The 21001-nt window shown below is 38.1% G+C and overlaps 1 protein-coding gene across 2 annotated transcripts in view; it reads right to left on the bottom strand.

Moving 5' to 3' along the window:
• Nucleotides 1-21001, bottom strand: part of ZFPM2 (zinc finger protein, FOG family member 2) — a 538352-nt gene that overhangs the window by 171400 nt on the left and 345951 nt on the right. For both annotated transcript variants that reach the window (XM_045162789.1, XM_045162790.1), the window contains one exon: nt 10596-10707. In XM_045162789.1, coding sequence (XP_045018724.1) covers nt 10596-10707 — 112 coding nt within the window. The remainder of the gene's footprint in view (nt 1-10595; nt 10708-21001) is intronic.

The raw sequence follows: 21001 nt of genomic DNA, 5'->3' as shown, positions 1-21001 counted from the left end.
AATTTTTAAAATAAATTCTAAAATGTCAAATATGAAGATAAATGAGAAAGATATTATCGACTGAATGTGTCCCCAACTCTAAACTTTAATGTTGAAGCCCTATGTGATAGTACAAGAGGTGAAGCCTTTGGGAGGTAATTAGACCATGAAGGTGGAGACTTCATTGGCCTGATGCCCTTATGAGATACATGAGGGAGGAAGCCCGTGCTCTCTCTCTGCCTCCCCGCCACACAACCATATGTGGATACAAGAAGGCAGCCATATTTAAACCAGGAAGATGGGTCCTCACCAGACACCAAATCTGCCTGCTCCTTGATCTTGAACTTCCCACCCTCCAGAAATGTGCGAGAGAAGTTTGTTAAGCTACCAGCCGATGGTATTTGGTTATAGCAGCCTAATATTATGGAGAAAAATGAGAGAAATAGAGATAGAGTAGTTAGACACACCCTCTGGGAAGGCACTATTTGGAAAGAGTTTCAAATGAGGCAAGAGAGGGACCAATGTGGGGGCATAGCAGGGCACAGTGCCAAGGCCCTGAGGCAGAGGCATTCTTCTTATTTTCAAACAAAAGCAAGGGCCTGAACCACTGGAACAGGACAGTTGGGGAGTAGCAGTAAATGAACCCAAAGAAGTATCTAGGACAGACCATGTAGGATCTTTTAGGCCAAGGGAGTAACCTTGTGGGCTTAGTTCAGGTGTTGCCATGCTTTTTCTATAAAGGGCCAAACAGTGAACGCTTTAGGTTTTACAGGCTAAATGGTCTCTACCACAATTACTCTACTCTGATGTTACGGTGTGAAAGTAGCTACAGACAAAATATACAAACAAATCATAGTAGCTGTATTCCAATTAAACTTTATGTACAAAAACCGGTGGTGGGTCAGACTTGGTCTCTAGGGCCATATTGATTCTTGTAATCAGACACTGCAAAAGGAAGCTATTCTTTGCAGGATTATATTTTATTTTTCACTTTTCCATTTTATCTGGGAAACAAGGAGCAAGGTCATTATTTATCAGGGGATGGAATATATTTGGGGAGACATAAGTCCAACACAGTCCCTCTGAAGATGAATTTGGAAGGAAGATCTGAGTAGACAGGCTACTTACTCTGAGGGTTCACATTCACTTGGTGTTCAGATGTAAACTGGTCAGCATCGGTTTCTGCTGTTGTAGCTTTGTTGTTAGTGGTGGTGATGGTTCATTGTTTCATTTTGACCACACCTCATATAGCATTCTTTGTGGACCAGGCATACTTTATAAATACTACTTCCCCTAACTTCTGCTGCTTGGATTAAGTGAGGGGAAGGTGGAGAGATTGATTGATTAGGAAGAGGGTATTCAGGGCAGTAAAGGCCAGAGGGGGTACAAGAAAGTAATTAGAATGATGGACTCATGGATTCCAAGCCAGGTCCTCTGGAAGTAAGGACAGGGGCTGCTGGGCAGGACAATGGTGGTGAAGAGGTAAGAGCATCAGATGTTTATTTGGTGTTGAAAAACTGTTGTAGTCAGGTAATGAGTGGAGAAAAGCAGAAGATTTATATTATCTTCTAGAAGGATGTAGCTACCAACATTCTTTTCTTGACAGCTAAAGTCTTGTTTTTTTTATTAAAGGATGGATCTGAGCTTCACCTTTGACACGATAATCAATAATCTTACTAAAATGCCAGTGTGATCACGTGGGCCTCAGAACTTTCTGTAGCTCTCTACCATTTCCACGATGAGGTCTTCAGACTGAGCACTCAACTGAACATACAACAGGACCCTCAGAAACATTTGCAGGCTTGCCTCTCACTGGTCTTATTTGTAAATTCTCTGCTCTGACTAAAGACTGACACTTTCATGACTGTATGAACCATGGCCTGTAAACTTTTAGACACAGAATTTCAACCTCCCCCAATGCCTTCCCCTTTTCTCAAATATGTATTCAACTTTCAATATCTAACTAAAATTTCCCATCCTCTATCAACTTTGCCTTGACCATGTAAGACAGAACTCAGTATTATGCAACCTCCATTAATTAAGCTCTTTCAATAAACTCCTTAACCCAGGGGTGTGTTTCATGTTCCTCTGTACCCCTCATGACACCTGGGCTGTATCATGTGCACAGCATGTGCTCAATTACTTTTACTTTATTTGGAAAAATTATCTTATGAAATACAAAGTGCCAGGACATTTATAGAGACACTAAAGAAAAATATGTATCACTAGAAAATAATTTAATTTCCAGGGATGAGGGATTTCATGGGTAAGGCAAAGATTTTTGTTCTTTTAATTTGAATTGTATAAAAGGAAGAGCTGGAATGTAGTTAAAACAAAAAGCAATTTTCATTTCCAAATATTTTTCTTGAATTATATAAGAAAAATAAAGTGAGGAAAACTATAAAATAGGAATACAAAAATTTTTACCAAACCACATCACCTTTACAGAAATATAGTTTCAAGCTATTTCTTTTTGTGTGTTTCACTGTACATATATATTTTAAAATATAATTATAATCATACTAGGCACAAAACCTCATATTCTCCTTTTTTAGTTGAAATTATAATATAATAATTTTTTGTATGTAATACACTGTTTTAAAGAATTATTCACAATATCTTACTCTGAAAACATTCCCTAAAGAGTTGTCCCTCATTTTAGCTGACAAAGATACTTTTGGGGGTAGCTTTCAAGATTAGCATCACTTTGAATGACAAGCTAACATCCTTGAATGATAGTGAGTCACCTCTCAAAAGACCCCACTCTTCATTTTTCATTTTTATACTTATGAAACTGATATATTCTTAGTTCTTATCATTTGCCAACATCCTACCTGGGTTTTTACCCCTAAGAGACAGAAGCTTCATTCATGAATGGATCAGGATGGTTTGGGATATTTTTTTCTCCAACATATGAGAATGCATCTAATCCATGAAAATAATTAATGGTATTATTGTGCAGGATCATTTACCAACATTTCATTAAGGAAACTCACAGTGATGTGGATACGAAAACAAGTGTATTTTTTCACATCAAATAGCACACATTAATAACAACTCAGGACATAAACTATTCAGTACGACCAGATTCAGACTGAAATAACATCAGTAAATCACTAACATAATTGTAAAAACAGTAAATGCATAGTTAAAAATGGAAAAGGCAGAAGGCCCGATATTTGCTGAAGTTGCTGTCATTCTGCAATTTGCAACAGACAGCTCCATTGTAAATAACACATTCACTGGTGGGGTCACTTGCCTTGACCTTAAGAACCCCTCAGAAATGACAATTTGAATCAAAACGATGGTTTTCTAAAGCAAGCATTTTTACAATAACTGATTCCTAGAACAGGCATAATAAATTGCTTACTCCTCCAAACATCTCTCATTCTTAGAGAACATAACCAGAAAAAGCCTCAGATGTTCATGAAACATGTTGGGTTTTCGGCATTGCGTTATCCTGTGGTGCTCTGCAATCAATTACTGTTATACCACCATCATTAATAATTTTCTTAATGAAAATGATTCTGTTGATCTCCGCTGTATTTTAATTATCAGAGTTAAGCATAATTACACTGCAGCTCTGAGCTGGCATGTGGACTCCTTTAGGGCGCAATTTTGTTTTAACACACTGATAATGTAATTTTACATTGTGTCAGTTTGTTTGGTTATTATCCAGTTGTACAATTCCACTGTATTCCTGATAACAGATAATAACCTTAGTACCTCCTATATCCTGAAGTCATTTAAAAAGCAATATTGGAATTCTGCGACTAGCTAACTTAATCGCCTTATGATTTTATAATTCCTGCTGCTAAATATTTGGTTCAGGCACCCACCCTCTTTTAAGAATATTGTAAAACTAGACAACAGTTATACATTTTCTATGAACTACAAAATGGTTAAATGAACACTTAAATATGAGCACAATTTTTTCTTTTCAAATTACTTTCTTACTCACATAGATTTAGGTCCTTTAAGGTAAACATGAACTTGTAGGCTAGTTAGGAAAACTGGGTGCTAAGTTGGACAAGGCTGTTGTTTCAAAGTTCTAGGAACACAAAACAGATGCTCTATTTTAAGCTGGAAAATAGTCCAGACCTTTGCAAGGGTCCTTCACAATGACAGATCTTTGTTTTAAACAGTTGATCAATTTAGTCAGTGTATAGAAAGTTGTTCACCAGAGTTAGGTCATATTAGAATTACTGTCATTATTTCATCGTACCTTGAGCACAGTACTCAACCAATCAGGGCTTAACTGAATTAACTGCATCGTTACATTTGTGCGAACAAGCAAAATCAGAACTTTGAAGATGGTCATAGAAAGATACTGGAGATTAGTCTTCTACACGACTTGAAATTCCTGTGGTCTTCAAAGCAACAGAGAGATCAGCAGAAGGTGCTGCTATCACTTTTGTTTTAGTTCTGGAAAACTTTTTCTGAAAAACCAAATCACAGAATGAGGGGGAAAAAGTTTTGCTGATTAATATGTATGTAAATTTGTGAGGAAGACCAATACCTTACAATCTTGGCTTAGTAAATGGTATCTTCCAAACTCTGCTAATTATGCTAATTGGGATTCAAGGTCAACATACTCAAGACTGAATCCAAATTTCATCACTTATGACCTATATATCCTTGAATTATTTAACTTACCTAAACTTGAGTTTGTGTTTGTGTGTGTGCTAAGCCGCTTCAGTCGTGTCCAACTTTTTGAGACCCTATGGACTATAGCCTGCCAAGGCTCCTCTGTCCATGGGGATTCTTCAGGCAAGAACACTGGAGTGGGTTGCCATGCCCTCCTCCAGGGATCTTTCCAACTCAGGGATCGAACCCTCATCCCTTTCGTCTCCTGCATTGGCAGGTGGGTTCTTTACCACTAGCACCACCTGGGAAGCCCCAAACTTGAGTTTCCTCATCTGTAAAGTGGGAATAATACTGCTTACATCATAATTTTCTAAATGGTAAATCAGAAAACATATGTAAAGAGCTTAAAACCATGCCTGGCATAGGGATAAGTGCTTAATAAATGGTAATTGCTATTGCTTGCTTTAATGTTATCATCATTATCTTTACACTAGCATTTTAAATAAGACTTTCATTAGAAATATCATGTGCCCAAGGGGGAAAAATCTATCTTTGGGCAAAGGCTTCTGGCCTCTGATTCTGTAATACAGGTCTCTGCAGATACTGCGAATTCTTAGCTATACATCTGGAATCATATGACCATCTTTCCTTGCACACTTGCTTGATGCCAGTGTGGAGGCCTGGCTTCATTTCCCCTAAATTTGTGCTGACATATAACCAAAAGGGAAAACAGGACTGAGAATAAGATCACCTGCAATATAATATTTATGACAACATATGCAGTTATGTGAATGGGTGAGTCTTCACAAAAATCCTGTGAGATGGCCATTGCTACTTCATTTTTACAGCTGAGGAGATATGATTTAAAGAGGAAAAATGATTTGCTCAAGGTTCCATTGAGCAATAGTTGTTTGTTTTTTTTTCCCAATAATATTGTGCTTTTGTATAAAAACAAATTTTCCATGGTTAAGGTGAGAGTGAGGGTTAGCTGATACTTTCACTCCTTTGATTGACAAGGTTCATGCTCTTCATCCGAATACCCAGAGAATGTAACTCTCTAAAACAACATGACATGAAAATCCAAAAACCCCAAATAATGTAATTATCCCTTATTTGGAGGGAGCTCAATGAACAAACCCACATTTAGAACCTTTATGGTGCTAAAGGTTTAATTTTGAATGCTCAAAAACATGAAACTCAAAGTGACCTATTTACTTTTCATAAATGAGAAAGGTTACTATACTGTGCAAACACTATAAAAAACATCAAGGTATAGAGAAAAGAAAAGGGGTTTCCAGTGCTTGACAGGTATTCATGGATTTTAGGAGCAAGGGGGCAGACCTCTGCTCATCCTCCTTCCAGCAGTCTCCCTTTAGCCTCAGCATGGTGCTTTTTAGTATTTTTCCACTGGAGATAAGTAAATTAGAATTATCTGGAGTCTGCTGAGAATAATGGCAAAAACCAGACAACCCAACAAGTCTGGTCCATCAATGTCTGGATGAGCTAATTACTTTCTGGAATGACAGGGGGTAGTTGAGGCAGGAAAAAAAGTACATCAGATTATAATATTAATGCCAAGTACTATTTTTTTTTACTCGAATAAAACAGGATGATGGCAGCCTGTCAAATAGCATGAAGTAATATAATTCTATAATAATTATTAGATGGACACCTGGAAATGAAAATTTTATCATTATATTTAATGTTAACACCAGCCCACATTTAATAATACTTCAAAAAGTAAGTATATCTCTTAAATTATAATGGTACACATTAAGTGGTCTATCTTACATGCCATAGGAAAATATTATCAAAAATTTGAGTCAAGGCATTTAAATATACAACATATATGCATCTTACATTCTATTTATATTAATAAATAGGTACTAATATACTTTCAGATAGCCAGATCCAATGAAAGTGACTTTGGCATGGAATTCATAAGTATTGCGGTGCTTAGCTAGGAGACAAAATAAGGCAATGTAATTTTGACGTTAGTGAGAGTTGATCTTCAGTGACAGCTCTTTAGACATGAGGAGTAATGCGTTGCATGTGGGTGTATGGATGTTAGCCTATCAAGCAACCATTCTTTATTATATGGAGTAGCACTTAGGTTTCATTTGGGAAACTACCTCTCCTGTGTCTCCCTGGGTCTCCTGTGTCTCATTGGCTTATATACAAAACTAAAGAGGATTTTAGTTTGCAAAGAAGAGTCACAGTGATTAACTGGTTCAAGGATTGTATGTGATGTACCTCAAACAAAATCCAGAAAAGTTCTATTTGCACGGGCATTGCTCTGCTTGTAGAATATAAGTTCAGAGCTTCCCACCACTTGACAAGAACATTTCTGAGAATAAAACACACAAAAGAAAGATGAAGCAGAAGATAGAGACAGTCTGGGGACGAAGTCTGAACGTCTGAATTAAACCGATCCTGAAGTTTAGAATATCCCTTGATTCTCAGTTATATGAGCAGATGAACCCTCCTACCCTCAACATACACACACATACACACTTACACTTTCATTTTTTTTTTGCATAAACCCATTTCATTTGGATTTCTATCATTTGAAAACAAAAGAGCCCCAACTGATAAATAACATACATGTTATGAAAATGTCTCACACACTATAGATGTCCAAGTCAATATGTACCTATTAAATCTAAATCACCAGTTTCTTTCAACTACAAAACTCTTTTGCTTAGAGAAGGCTTATCATACCCAGGGGCTCCCCTGGTGTCACAAGGGTAAAGAATCCGCCTGCAAAGCAGGAGACACGGGTTTGATCCCTGGGTTGGGAAGATCCTCTGGAGAAGGAAATGGCAACCCACTCCAGTATTCTTGCCTGGAGAATTCCATGGACAGAGGAGCCTGGCGGACTACAGTCCATGGGGTTGCAAAGAATTGGACATGACTAAGTGACTGAACAACAACAAGAATCATACCCACAATCTGTGAAGACAGAAGGCTTCAGAGCCCATGCAGTCCTGGTAGCACTGATTCCTGGGATCCTATTTTCCATGATGTGAACAATCCCTAGTATAATCCTAGAATACTGAGGTATTCACAGAAATTTGAGTGAACTATCCCCTTCCTCCAAAGGCTATCTGATTACTAGCAGTTAGCATCAGGCCTCTGAAGCCCATCTAGGGGATCAGAGTAGAGTCTACAGCAGAGTTTTCCCAAGTGGTGTCACCCAGAGCGCTAATTCCAATGTTCCTAAGGATCTCCATAGGAAAAAAGTTCGTATATCATACAGTCAAATGAGTTACAAAGACTTTTGTTTTATTTCACTACAGGACTTCTCAGAGCATTAATACCAGCAGGCCTTGTGAGTTTTCAAGAGAGGCCAAAATAGGCAATATTTGACCTTTCCTTTAATCTTAGGGTTGTGTGAAATGCACTTTGGAAAGTGCCATATTATAATATTCTGTGATTTTAGAGTATTATAAGTACTCTGAAATGCCTAAGTAGTATAAGAGAATTTACTCAGCATGGAATATTGTCAAGGGGAAAGGTAGTCATACAGTTCAGAGAGTATAGGATTTGGAATTATCAAAACCTGGATTCAAATTTGGTTCTCTGTTAGCTCTCCATGAACAGAGACAACCATACTACTGCTCTGAGTCACTTACAAGTCAGGTTGTGTAAAATGAGAAGCATATTACCTATCTCATCTAGCTGTTTGAAACCTTAAAGCAGGGAGAACTTATTCTAACATGTATAACTCAGACCCTCAATTAGACAGATACGTATTTGCACACCACTTTAAACATTTAGTAGAATATTAAAGAAATATATATGTGTAACTGAATCACTTTGCCGTACACCAGAAATTAACACAACATTGTAAATCAAGGATACCACAAAACTTTTTTGAAAAAGTGAAACTGAGACACAGCTACAGGACCATGACAAATACCTAATCTAGCCATGTCTCAAGTTCACTTTTTGTAAAATTGAGTACGATGTTAATTACCTACTAGGAGGTATTAAATAATGATTAAATGAAATAATGCATATACAGTAGTTACTGCAGTCCTTGTTATTTGAATTGCAATACCCAAAACTGGTCTTGTAAGTTGAACAATATCAAGTTACCTTTTGTAGGTTAAAAACTATTGTATATTAGGAATTCATATTGAGTAGATTGCAAAGGCAGGCAATAATAGCTAACTGTTTACAACTTTTTCTTTTTCTAACATATAAAATGACCATAAAATGAGGTGAAGAGAGCAATGAAGGAAGTGCATAGAATTTGGTACGGGAGTACCAAGGAGAGGATTGGGGGGTGCTTAATAAAGGGTAGCTGTTATTACCCATGTACAAACTGAGCACACAACTGGGCTTAAGCCATGCTTTATGAGTTAATCAATAAGCTTCTGCAAATTACTCCCAATTGTTTATTGCTAGGAGGATTCAGGTATATCTAACTATAAAACAAACACACGAATATGTTCAAATTAAAGTACTCTACTGAGCACAGAATTACAATTTTGTTATAGCTTTTCCCCTTATGTAACAATATAACAATCTTCTCTTCTAAAAGAATGCCTGATTTAAACATGTAATGAATTTGGATTATGGTAGAAGAACAACTACCTCTTGGTTCCTCCATGTTATATCGCCATCATAGAGATAAGACATTGTACAACAAAAATTGATTCCCAGTCATTGGTCCTACACTCCAAGCCATCGTTTCTGTGGTTTGCATTCTGAATGTGGACACGGGCAAGCTGGTTCACGTAATATTGCTTTCCATTTTGATAGAACATAGTGACATATCCTGGGAAAATCTCACTTCCCTTCTAGTTAAAAGCTCCCACCAGCATACCACAGGTATTTGGGGTTAGAAAATAAGTGGGTATGGGACCAGCAATTACAGAAGGAAAAGGAATATAATCAGATCCTGGTGTGCAGATTGTTTTTTTAGCTTGCAAATTCTCTCTTTCCGGTGTTTCAACTTTCAAAGGCTTATAGCAGTTTAAAGGCAATCCTCTTATAAGTGTACAAATTGTAATGATTATAGGAACAAGTTGTAATTGTTTGTAGCAAGTTTTTAAGAGTCTTTGATGTTATGATTAGTGTTTTATATGTTAATATATTGATAGGGGTGCTTATTTGCTTGTTCCCTTGTATGCTTTCATGGTTTCTAGGTTCAATGTGCAAACACATCTTTGATCTCAGTAGGTCTATTTGGTTAAAAAAGAAAGCGAAAAGAAATTAAACATGAGGAGCACAAGGTTTTGCAGTATTTACGAAGAAGTGAGATTAGGGATTTCACTCTCAAAGTACGGAGCTTGGGCCCAGAACTTGAATATGGAGGAAAGCGCAGCAAACCACATCACACACGCAGAGGGGCCTGAGCCCGTCCCACGACGTGTGTCAGGGAGCGGCGGTTCCTTTGTAGCCTGGGCACAGCGGTGTGACGCAGTCTAGGCTGATGCCACACTGAGCAAATCAAAGGCAAAGCTCTGCAAGCCATCGCTTCCTCTCTCCCATTTGCCTCCTGCCCTTCAGAAATCACCATGGGGAGGAATTCTCAGTCTTTGCAATGGCTTCCTTTTCAGCTCTGCTCTCATTCAGTGTGATTTCAAGAGACTGGCTGGAATTCAGTGCCTCCCGGAGCACGCACCTTGACACCCTGACACAGACTGCTACATTTCAAAAGGAATTTACTTTTTGATGGATAATGCCTCAGAGAGGAATCTGAGATCTCATCAAACCTGCTATCAATAAAAGTAACTGCGAGGAAGGTACTAGTCAAGACACTCAAATCCGTGGTGAGGTGAACGTGCATGGTGCCAAGTACAGGCCTAACACCTTTTGTTTTATGCTGAACAGGGGAAAAAAAAAGAAATAATCCGGTAGTCTTTGCTGAAAATACAGGTTAGGGAGATGCACAAGGGAAAAAGGAAGAGAGAGGATCCCATTTTACTGTATACTCCCCTTCCAGCTCATTTGGTGCTGTTTTGCAACGCTCAGGTTTCAATACCTCCAAAGCGTGAGCGAAAGGCTCTAGCAGTTACCTTTGCTGTACACAATGCAGTTGTTTTTGTTGTCTTCCACTCCTTGCCAAGTCACATCCAGCAGCCACTTGGGACCAGCAGTCAGCACCATCGGGACCTGAGCCTTTGTCTTCTGTGGAAAGAATGATAACAAACAGATGCCATTTGCTTTCGTTGATTACAAACTTGAATAATAACAGTACTAATCATTTTATTTTCCCAAATAACTAAATCTCCCAAACCATAATCCAAGTCCTATTCCCCAGTCTCATGATATCTTTTTTAAGACGACAGAAGCTGTAAAGCTTTACTGCTTTCGCTAATCTGAATGGTAGAATTATTATCAAGATTTTTTTTTTCCCTAAATGATACTGGATCAGATCTCTAAGATTAGACAGATCTCTTGTGGCTCTGTATTATAAAGAGAATGCAGATGACTTTCATTGCAAAGAGCAGAGTGTTTAGAAGTGAACTTTAGACACATTGTACTTTATTATCAACAGGATCTCACTATTTCCTGAAACAGACAGGAAAGAATTTAAAGAATCAGGATCCATTTCAAAGCTCTATCCTGAGCAACATTTATATTAGAGTAGGAATTTATTCTGAATGAATAATGAAATCCAGCGAGCACCCTTGTCTAAGTATGGATATGTAGCCTGACTGAAACTGAAATAATATTAATGCTAATGACTCACTATACACTGTCTCCAAAAAGACTATAAAAGAGGAACTGGGAATAAATTCAGATGCAGAGCAACTAAAGCATGACAATTCCTTGCTCTGAGAAGCACAGAAGCAGGGAGACGTGTGCTCTAGTTCTAACAAAATATTTTCAGTGTACATTTTAAATATAAGGTTCATCATTTTAGGCTGTTTGGTACCCAAATTATTTGTCTTTATGTTAACACGGCAGGAAATCAACCAGGGAGGAAATAAGTAAGTCTGAGCAAAACTAGTGTTTCCCGATGAGTCAGAGTGAACTCATCAGGCATTCAGACGTTTATCATTCACCTGCCCATGTTCTGTATATTAACTATCATAAAACCACAACACGGAGTACAATACAAGGCTCTCAAGGTAATTTTTGAACTAAATTTTCACCTAGACATGATCCTGCCGAAGACACCTCTGCCCATTTGGGGATTTGCTAACGTGTCACATGCTATCACAGATTTCCCAAATTGGCCTTAGTAAGTATTCACTTGAGGAGTTCTACATAATCTAGCCATTTCAAATCTCTCAGGAATCCAGAGACCTCATTTCACTGGCCAAATGACAACAATGATAGTGCAGATATTACAGATTTATTGATACTGCAAAGACATTAAAAGCTATGCATCAAATCAATGCTAACCCATTTTTGACATATCAATTATATTGTAAAAGGTAAAACTACCCTAAAATATACTTAATGGAAAAATCAACCATGGTGGACAAACTTAAAAATAAGTCTAAAAATATTTCAAATATTAAAACAGAGGAGGTGGTAAGCTGGATCAACCCTAAGAAATACTAGTATACTGATTTTTCAGAGTCAAGTTAGTATGTTAATCACTCAGTCATGTCCAACTCTTTGTGAGCTCATGGACTGTAGCCCACCAGTCTCCTCTGTCCCTGGAATTCTCCAGTCAAGAATACTGGCGTGGGTTGCCATTCCCTTCTCCAGAGGATCTTCCCAATCCAGGGATTGAACCTGCCTCTCCTGTATTACAGGAAGATTCTTAATGATCTGAGCCACCAGGGAAGCCCTTTTATAGCCATACTTTAATTCATTTTGAAATCTTTAATTTTCAACTATTTATCTCAGTATTTGGAAAGTAAAACCATGTGAAACAGTTATCTGAAAGCCCCATGGGAAGAAAGCAATTTCATATTACAACTTTTTAAAACAATCTAGGCAAAGGGTTATCAAGTTATCCCTCTGGTTATTAGTCTAAGTGATGATCTTGTTTTTCCATTTTCAAAATATAATTTGAGAATAAGTAAGCTTCTTCAAGGGTTTTCTTGGTAGCTCCGCTGGTAAAGAATCTGCCTGCCACACAGGAGACTCTGGTTCTACTAGGTCCGGAAGATCCGCTGCAGAAGGAGCAGGCTACCCACTCCAGTATTCTTGGGCTTCCCTGGTGGCTCAGCTGGTAAAGAATCTGCCTGCAATGCAGGAGACCTGGGTTAAGTCCCTGGGTTGGGAAGATCCCCTGGAGAAGGGAATGGCTACCCACTCCAGCATCCTGGCCTGGAGAATGCCATGGACTGTATTCTATGGGGTAGCAAAGAGTCAGACACAACTGAGTGATTTTCTTTTTTCAAGCTTCTTCAATCTGAAATGGTAGTGACTGATAGACAATTAAATAATAGGTCTCAACTGTGTATATTTCAGCTCCTTGTACTACTAGAGAATGAGGAAAGTCTATAGATCAGGGTCAGCAGGTCTCCAAATCATAAGCAGAACAAGTCACAAGAGAGACTCCACCATTTCCCTAAACCTGCCCATGGGGGATTTAGTGGTGTTATTTGTAACTTCTTCTCTCTTCTGATCTTAAATAACAGACTTCAACAACAGGCACTTGGTTCATTTATACTGTAGTCTCTTATTCCATGAGAAAGACATGCATTTTAAATGATTTAATCTTTGTATGCCATAGTTCTTAAGGCCACATGCATTTTGACACAGTAAATCAGTTTTTACAATTTTCCATAGATAATATGAAAACTAAATATTGATCACAAATTCTTGAGGGGATCTTTTGCTGTAAAGTAAATCAACTGATCTGCCAATATCACAGTCTTTCATTCATTTCACAAAGGAACCTATTGATTCAGTCTTGTGCTTGGTGCTAGGAATAGGAGCGGGGCTTTTTCGGTGAAGGATATAGGTATATTAAAGCAAGTTTACTGTAAGGCAGAAAGTATCAGGGAGGGGGTGCAAAGTCATGTGTAAACTGTTTTGGGGTCAATGAAGGGCAAGCATCCTGTCCTGTGGACTCTTGGGACAGGATCTTGAAGGGTCATGCTCATGCTCAGTTGTGCCCAGATCTTTGCAACCTCATGGACTGTAGCCTACCAGGCTCCTCTGAGCAAGAATACTGGAGTGGGCTGCCATTTGTTACTCCAGGGGATCTCCCTGACCCAGGCATCAAACCTGTGTCTCCTGTATTGCATGTGAATTCTTTTGCTAAGCCATCAGGGAAGTTCCCTCTTGAAGGGCAGATAGGAAGAATTTGCCTTTGCTGGTAATGGCCCTGGACAAAGTCTGAGCAGTGTATAAAAGTGGTAGGTACAGGAAATAGTGACTAGTTCTGGGGTTCTTTGGTTTCAGTTCTTATATAAAGTCTTTATAGCTGTTCTTCATATATAGAAAGCCCTAGGTAACAGTAGGGTTTCCCCGGTGGCACAGTGGTGAATAATCCACCTGCCAATGCAGGAGACACAAGAGGTGTGGGTTCAATCCCTGGGTCGGGAAGATCCCCTGGAATAGGAAATGGCAACCCACTCCATTATTCTTGTCTGGGAAAACCCATGGACAGAGGAGCCTGGTGGGCTACAGTCCTTGGGTTGTAAAGAGTTGGACAAGACTGAGCACACAGTTCACAGGAAATAGCTTCCTGTCACCACTGGAATCATCATTGATACTATCATTACCACTATCGATAAGCCAAAGAACCATAACAGCATAAGTGTCTAGAAAAGGAGGTTAGAAACAGATCTTGAAGGACCTTTTCATAGCAAAACTTTTTTTTTGTGCCTAAAACTCTCAGCAGAAGGAAGACGGTAAAGATGTTTTAAGCAGGAAGAATAAGGTCTACTGTTGCTGCTACTTGGGCAAAACCTCCTACTTACAGTCCTCACATACATTTTCAGATAAAGATATTGCACCTCAAAGATTAAATAATTTCCTTTAGGTTGAAGATGAAGCCCATATTTATATTTAGCTCTGTTTCCAAACACTACTGCTCCGAGGGTGACCAACCGTCGGATTTTCCTAAGACTGAAGGGTTTCCCAGGATGCTGAACTTTTAGTGCAAGTCCTGGGCAAACTCAGATGACCTGTCCATCCCTGTAGCTCCTACTCCAAAACAGTATTAGTGGTTCACATCCATGAAACACTTGCTAAATACTTCTCCTGAATTATCTTATTTGATTTTTACAACTCCAGAAGTTAGGTATTAACATTTTCTCCATTTTTTTTCTACATAAGCAAATTAAGATTCAGAGGATTTGACTTTGTGGCACAAATACATATAATTATTTGATATCTATTCTTAATGGCAAGTTAGGCATTGTATCTTTTAAAATGTTGGCAAACCTTTATTATGCCTGGGCTCAGGAAAAGGCTGACTTTTCAAGTAACTGAATTGAAAGGAAAACAATTTCTTTGATTCCAAATCAATAAGGCAAAAGCAAAAATGTAGGAAAGAAACACTGTGAAAGCTATACTCAAGCTGTAAAGAATAAGTAGATAAAAAACATCTCAAGGGACCAGTTATTACAGTTTTGAGGAGGCAAGTCAATTTCTTTCTGAAGAAGTCAACTTTTGTAGAGATTGACTGCCTCCAAAGAAGATTACCAAGTGTGAGAAGGAAGGTGTTAGTCAGGATTATATGAAATCTACACTCTAGCAAAATCCATGAATAGAAAATAACAATAATATCCACATTGATCATTAGGTTTACTTTCCCGTATCTCTACCATAAGGATTCATACAAGTCTAGAATGTTAAGGGCCAGAATCAACTTTAAAATTCAGTGAGTTTAATTCCATAATTTCACAAATGAATAAAGTGAAACCAAAATGTTTATCTAGCATCCTATAGAGGTGGGATACAATTGGTACAACATGTTGGCAAAAGAGAATGGATGTAAAATGTATGGTAGGGCCCAAAACATGAACACCCTAGTCTCTTGGAACATGTGAATATGTCATTTTACTTGGCAAAATGGATTTGAAGAATATGCTTAAGACTTAGAGTTATGATATGGTGACAGGACCCTAGATTACCCACATGGACCCAATCTAAGCACAAGTTTCTAAAAGTAGAAGGGAAAAGCAAAACAGTAGTCAAAGAAATTTGACATGAAAAGGATTCCACCTGCCTCTCATCCTTTGAAGAGGGCGCACTGCAGCGATGAACTGCATGTGTTGGGATCTAGAAACTGGGAACAGGCCTCAACTGAAGGAAGGGATGAAAAGAGGGATTTCAGTTCTGTGGCCTTAGGGAACTAAATCTGCCAACAACCTCAATAAGCAGGAAAGAGATTCTTCCCTAGAACCTCTAGAAAGGAATGCATCCTGCTGACAAACTGATTTTAGTTTGGTGATACCCCTACTGGATTTCTGATGTATGCATGCATGCTAAGTGCTCCAGCCATGTCTGACTCTTGGACTATAGCCAAAACTTTGCAACCCAATGGACCATGGCCCGCCAGGCACCTCTGTCCATGGCATTTTCCAGGCAAGAATACTGAAGTGGGTCGTCATTTCCTTCTTCAGAGCAATCTTCCTGACCCAGGGATCAAACCCATGTCTCTTATGTTTCCTGCAATGGCAGGTGGGTTCTTTACCATTAGCACCATCTGGGTAGAACTTTAATATAGTACCTATGTGTTTTAAGTCCCCAAGTTTTTGACTATTTGTCTTGGCAGCAAAAAAAAAACTAATATAAAAAACATTCAAATGTACTGACTTACAGTTTAAAAAAGAATTTCCTTATCAAATGTACTTAAGAGCGTGAAAGAACTCTTAGCTGGAAAAATACCAAACATACATTGTTATGCCACAATCATCAGATATATTTAATATTTTCCCCTTAAAGTATGAAGAATACAGTGGTAACCAACATTTTTTGCTTCTATAACTGGGTATTTAAAACATTTTATGATTCACTATTAACTTTATAGTTGACGTGTGACAGAAAGGACATTACTGTCCTTGCATTGAGATGATCTAGGCTATAATCCTGATACGGCTATTGGCAGACTCTGAGACCGGAAAATCAGTTAAACATCCTGAACTTCAGGATAAGTATCTGTAAAATGGGGATAACGATTTCTACCTCAAAAGTTGTCTTATCAAGTGACTACTATGGTGCTTTGTACACCACAGATACAGTGCAGACTTGTATCAACTACCTACATGAATAAATAAATTAAAATGTGCAAAGAGTGCTCCCAGAATTCCTATTTCTCAGACACTGGTAATGTTTATAGGGATTATCCAATTTAAAGATGGTGGTAGTCACTATTGCTATTGATTAATTATTTCCACCTCTCTATTTTGCAGGTCTCTTTTAAATTTAGGTATGGGAATATATGACTTCCTCCACCAATGAAATTGAGTAAGCAGTGATTCATGTCACTTTTACAAAGGAGCTATAAGACCAATGGACTCACCATCATGCCTTGCCTCTGTAGAAGTGACTGTCAAGCATGTAAAGAAGGAAGACCTCCTAACCACAGAGGCACGTAATATGAGAAAGAAACTTCAAAAACATTTATTTGGCCCTGCTAGGTCTTAGTTGAGGCACCAGGATCCTCCTTGCAGCACACAGGATCTAATTCCCTGCGCAGGGGTTGAATCTGGGTCCCCTGCATTGGGAGCACAGAATCTGAACCACTGGACCAAAAGGAAAGTCCCAGGAAACTTTTTTCATGCAAAAAAACCCCCCAAAAACAAACTATTGCAATATTAGGGTTGCTTGCAACCTCAGCAAAACCTAGCTCATCCTCATTTATACACAGGTTTTCTTCTTCTTTTTTTTTTTCTGTATTGAAATAACCCATGGGGTTTTACAGGTTACAGTTTGTACTTTATATCCAGGCAGTCTCTTTTGGTGACCAATTTAAGATATAATGGGAACCTGAATTTCAGTTAAGCTGGAATGTTTTAAAAAGAAAAAAATAGTGTGTGCTTCTGAGGCTCTGCTTTGTAAGTTTAAGAAAAATCTGCACTCCTGGACACTGTTTGAACCCAGAGTTTCATACTTAGACAGTCTACAACTAGACAAACTTGACAAGGACAAAATGGGTCAGAAGTGTCATTTCTTAGGAATAATTAGAATCATCTAATGTGGATAAAAGAGGTCAAACTAGCATCCACTTCTCACTAACCTTTGGAGTTACTGGACCGACAAAGGAGGTAGCCTTCAATAAATGTTTATACTCAAGCCAAAAGGTTAATGGAGATAAAAGTAGGCAGTCCAAAGGTAAAGAATAGAGGATAATTCTAACCCAAGAAACTGGTGACATAATGCTGTCTTAGGGATTCCAAATTTTGCTGAAAATAATTGCTTAAGATTTCCAAACTCAGGCTTACAAAGAGCTAGAAGTCTTAGGAAAATTTGACCCGTGAGAAGAGACTGACATTACAGTCTTAAAAAACAACCACCCAGAAGTGGCATTTGATGGAAAATTTGGCCTCCACTGACTTTAGCTGAGAAATATAAAAAAATCTCACTAGAAAATCTCAAACTAATGCCGTGAGATACACTTTCATGCTGCTGAAAATTTTCCCGATGTGTTATTTCCATAACTTGGTAATAGGTGAAAAGCACTGGGCCTGTTTGACAACATTCATAGCTATTTCAACAATTCATAGCTGTTTCTATTCTCTCAGCTTTAAAAACATATTTGATATTAGGTATTGGAGAACTTCCAAATTACTGTAGACATTAGATATATATAACTGGTACCAGAAGAACACATATACATATACACACACACACACAGATATAAATATTCCTAGCCCTTAGGAATGAGATGCCCCCACCACTGCCAATCTCTCCCAGTTGAATTACTCTCTGCATCTAAATGAAAAAAAAAAAAAATGATACTGCATGTGATTTGACCTTGTACTACCACTGGGAAAATTTTACCCAGTAAAAGTTTCAGTTAATGTATCCAAGCAGTTCTCCACACTGGAATTCAATTCAAATTCAATCTGACAATCATGAAAACATTGTATCCCTCTCCTTTTAACTGTGTGAAGTCTCTAGTGGCAGTGAGCTAAAAATTCCCTTCACCAGCAGCCTAGTCTACAGGGGCATAATAACTTAAAATCTTGGACTACCTGGAGAGGGGAGAAATGTCAAGTGATAACTGAAAGCCCTCCACAATTGTATTCTCAGTAATTCTGGTCATGGTATATAGCCTCAACATTACTGATTTGACTAGAACTATAAAACTTTAGGATGATGATTTCCACCTAATGAACTGCTTTTTACTAAATATCCTTTAAAAAGTTATACAGGACACCTCATGAATGTTTGAACTTGATGCTACCGAGGTAAACAATTTGTTTTTTCTTTCAGAAAATAAGAGTATCACTTTAAACTACACAAACAGGATCATCGTACCTCATGTGGTCCCAAAAGGTCAAGTTATTTGTGTGACGATATAGAACCAGCTTCTCAGCTGTGACACCTGAATATTCTTCATGACCAGAATACTGGAGTGGGTTGCCATGCCCTCCTCCAGGGGATCGTGCCAACCCAGGGATCTGGGCATCCATTAAGATAATATGTTTCCATTTAAAATAGAATAAAATGGTCACCGTGCTATTGATACATTGGGATGTCCCTTGAGTGAGAAAAGCAGTATTCCTTTGGGGGTGTGTGCTTTGTCTGAAAACAAGAAGAGTGTGTGTGTGTGTGTGTGTGTGTGTGTGTGTGTGGTGTAGAAACAGATTTAGACAAGTTAGTTTAAGAATTTTCAAACTCATATCAAGACTCTCACCTACAGACAAAATAACTTAGTAAAATATTATCCAACTTCCATTGCTTGGAAAAAAATGCTAGTCACATTTTCAAACTGAAGTTCAAAGAAATTAAGAATATTTTAAAATTAAAAATACATGAAAAGTCTAAAAGGGAAGGACACCAGTACTGTGCTATAATAAGAATCACGACACTATATACCATTAGGCACAGAATAGATTTATGAATGGAAGTCCCAGGAAGGTTTCAGTAGAATACTGTTTTTCTTGAGCACATTTCTATAAAATATCATTTAAGGATGGCATGAGAGTGAAATTCCAGAGAACTTCAGCTAACAAATGTCTCCAAGTTCACTGTGGTATGTGGGATCGCAAACATGATAAGAGACTTTTCAAAAACAAAATGAGTGTGAAATACAATGATAGAATTCTTGGCTACTATATACATACTCCTTATGTCAAAGACAGTTTTATCTCTATGAACCCAGAATTTAAATAATCATTATCTCTGAGGTATATTTGCTTTTAGTTCTCAAAATGGCTGAATACATTATCTTAATATGAGTCACTGCTTAAACATAGAAACCTTAGTATAAGAAATAATGATCTTTGAAGAAAGGGAACACAAATAATTCCATATATACAGATCATTAAAACAATCTCTTAACTTCCAAATTAAAATAATCATTTTGTTAAATTTGAACAATAATATAAAGTCATTGTTTAAGAGTACTCATACTAAAGGTACAGATACTTCATTTTTCAAATGGGAAGAATCTTTAAATGAGTAATAAACATCTAAGTTATCCAGATATTTATTATACTTTCATTTTCAAAAAAGAATAGACTCATTTCTCTTTCCCTTTTGCCAACTTCACTCCCACAGTCTCATCTGTTCTCCACATACATTTGGCTCCAAAGAGGAACTACTCCCTCCAAACTGGCAGCCATTAACTTCAACCTTTTATTTTATACGGCTCTGAAAGTCACAGAGTGTTTAAGGAGTGTTGTTTTGCTCCTGGCAGAATTTCTGGGCTTGCACTTGGTGCAATGTGCAGAAGAGTGTGAGCGCAGAAACCTTGGGAAGGGAAAAGTAAGTTGCTCGAGTAGCCCTCCTCACACGAGGCTGTCAGAGAAATCTGCGCAGGGCTCAGGGGCCTGGAAAGCAGTGGATCCAGCCCGGTGACCTGAGTCCAATCACTTAACCTCTCCAGTCTCACCCTTCCCCACTGGAAGATGATCTCATAGGTCCTTACAGCTTACAATAATGTCATTATAAGCCTTCCCATTATGGAATTTTTGTCAAGTCTAAACGCAAATCTCGAGTGTGAAGGAGACAATAAAAATGAAAATTCAACATGCCGGGTTTATACTTAAGGAAACGCTACTATTTTTATTGGCGAAGCAATAAATGAAGTGATTCTAATTTACTTTACTTGGGTATTTTAATACCAAAGAAAATGGTGGGGTCAGAGAAAGTGGTGTGGTGGAAATAAAAATGTTTGTATAAAGAATCTAGAGAGCAGGAAATAGATTCACAGACGAATCAACTGTAGATGGCCCATTTACATTAGAAGGTGGTAAATTCTATTCAGTAGTGTCTTTGTGAGAAGTACCCCAAAGGCATTCAGTGGAACAGAGAGAAAGCTCTATTCTACACAAAGTCACCCTTAGATACTGAGCTATGTGTACTCCTCAGGCTTCAATCCACTGCAATC

Source organism: Bubalus bubalis, chromosome 15 (assembly GCF_019923935.1).
Source record: "Bubalus bubalis isolate 160015118507 breed Murrah chromosome 15, NDDB_SH_1, whole genome shotgun sequence".
NCBI lineage: Eukaryota > Metazoa > Chordata > Mammalia > Artiodactyla > Bovidae > Bubalus > Bubalus bubalis.
The sequence above is the reverse complement of the archived record's forward strand: the minus strand, read 5'-3'. Positions and strand labels throughout refer to the sequence as shown.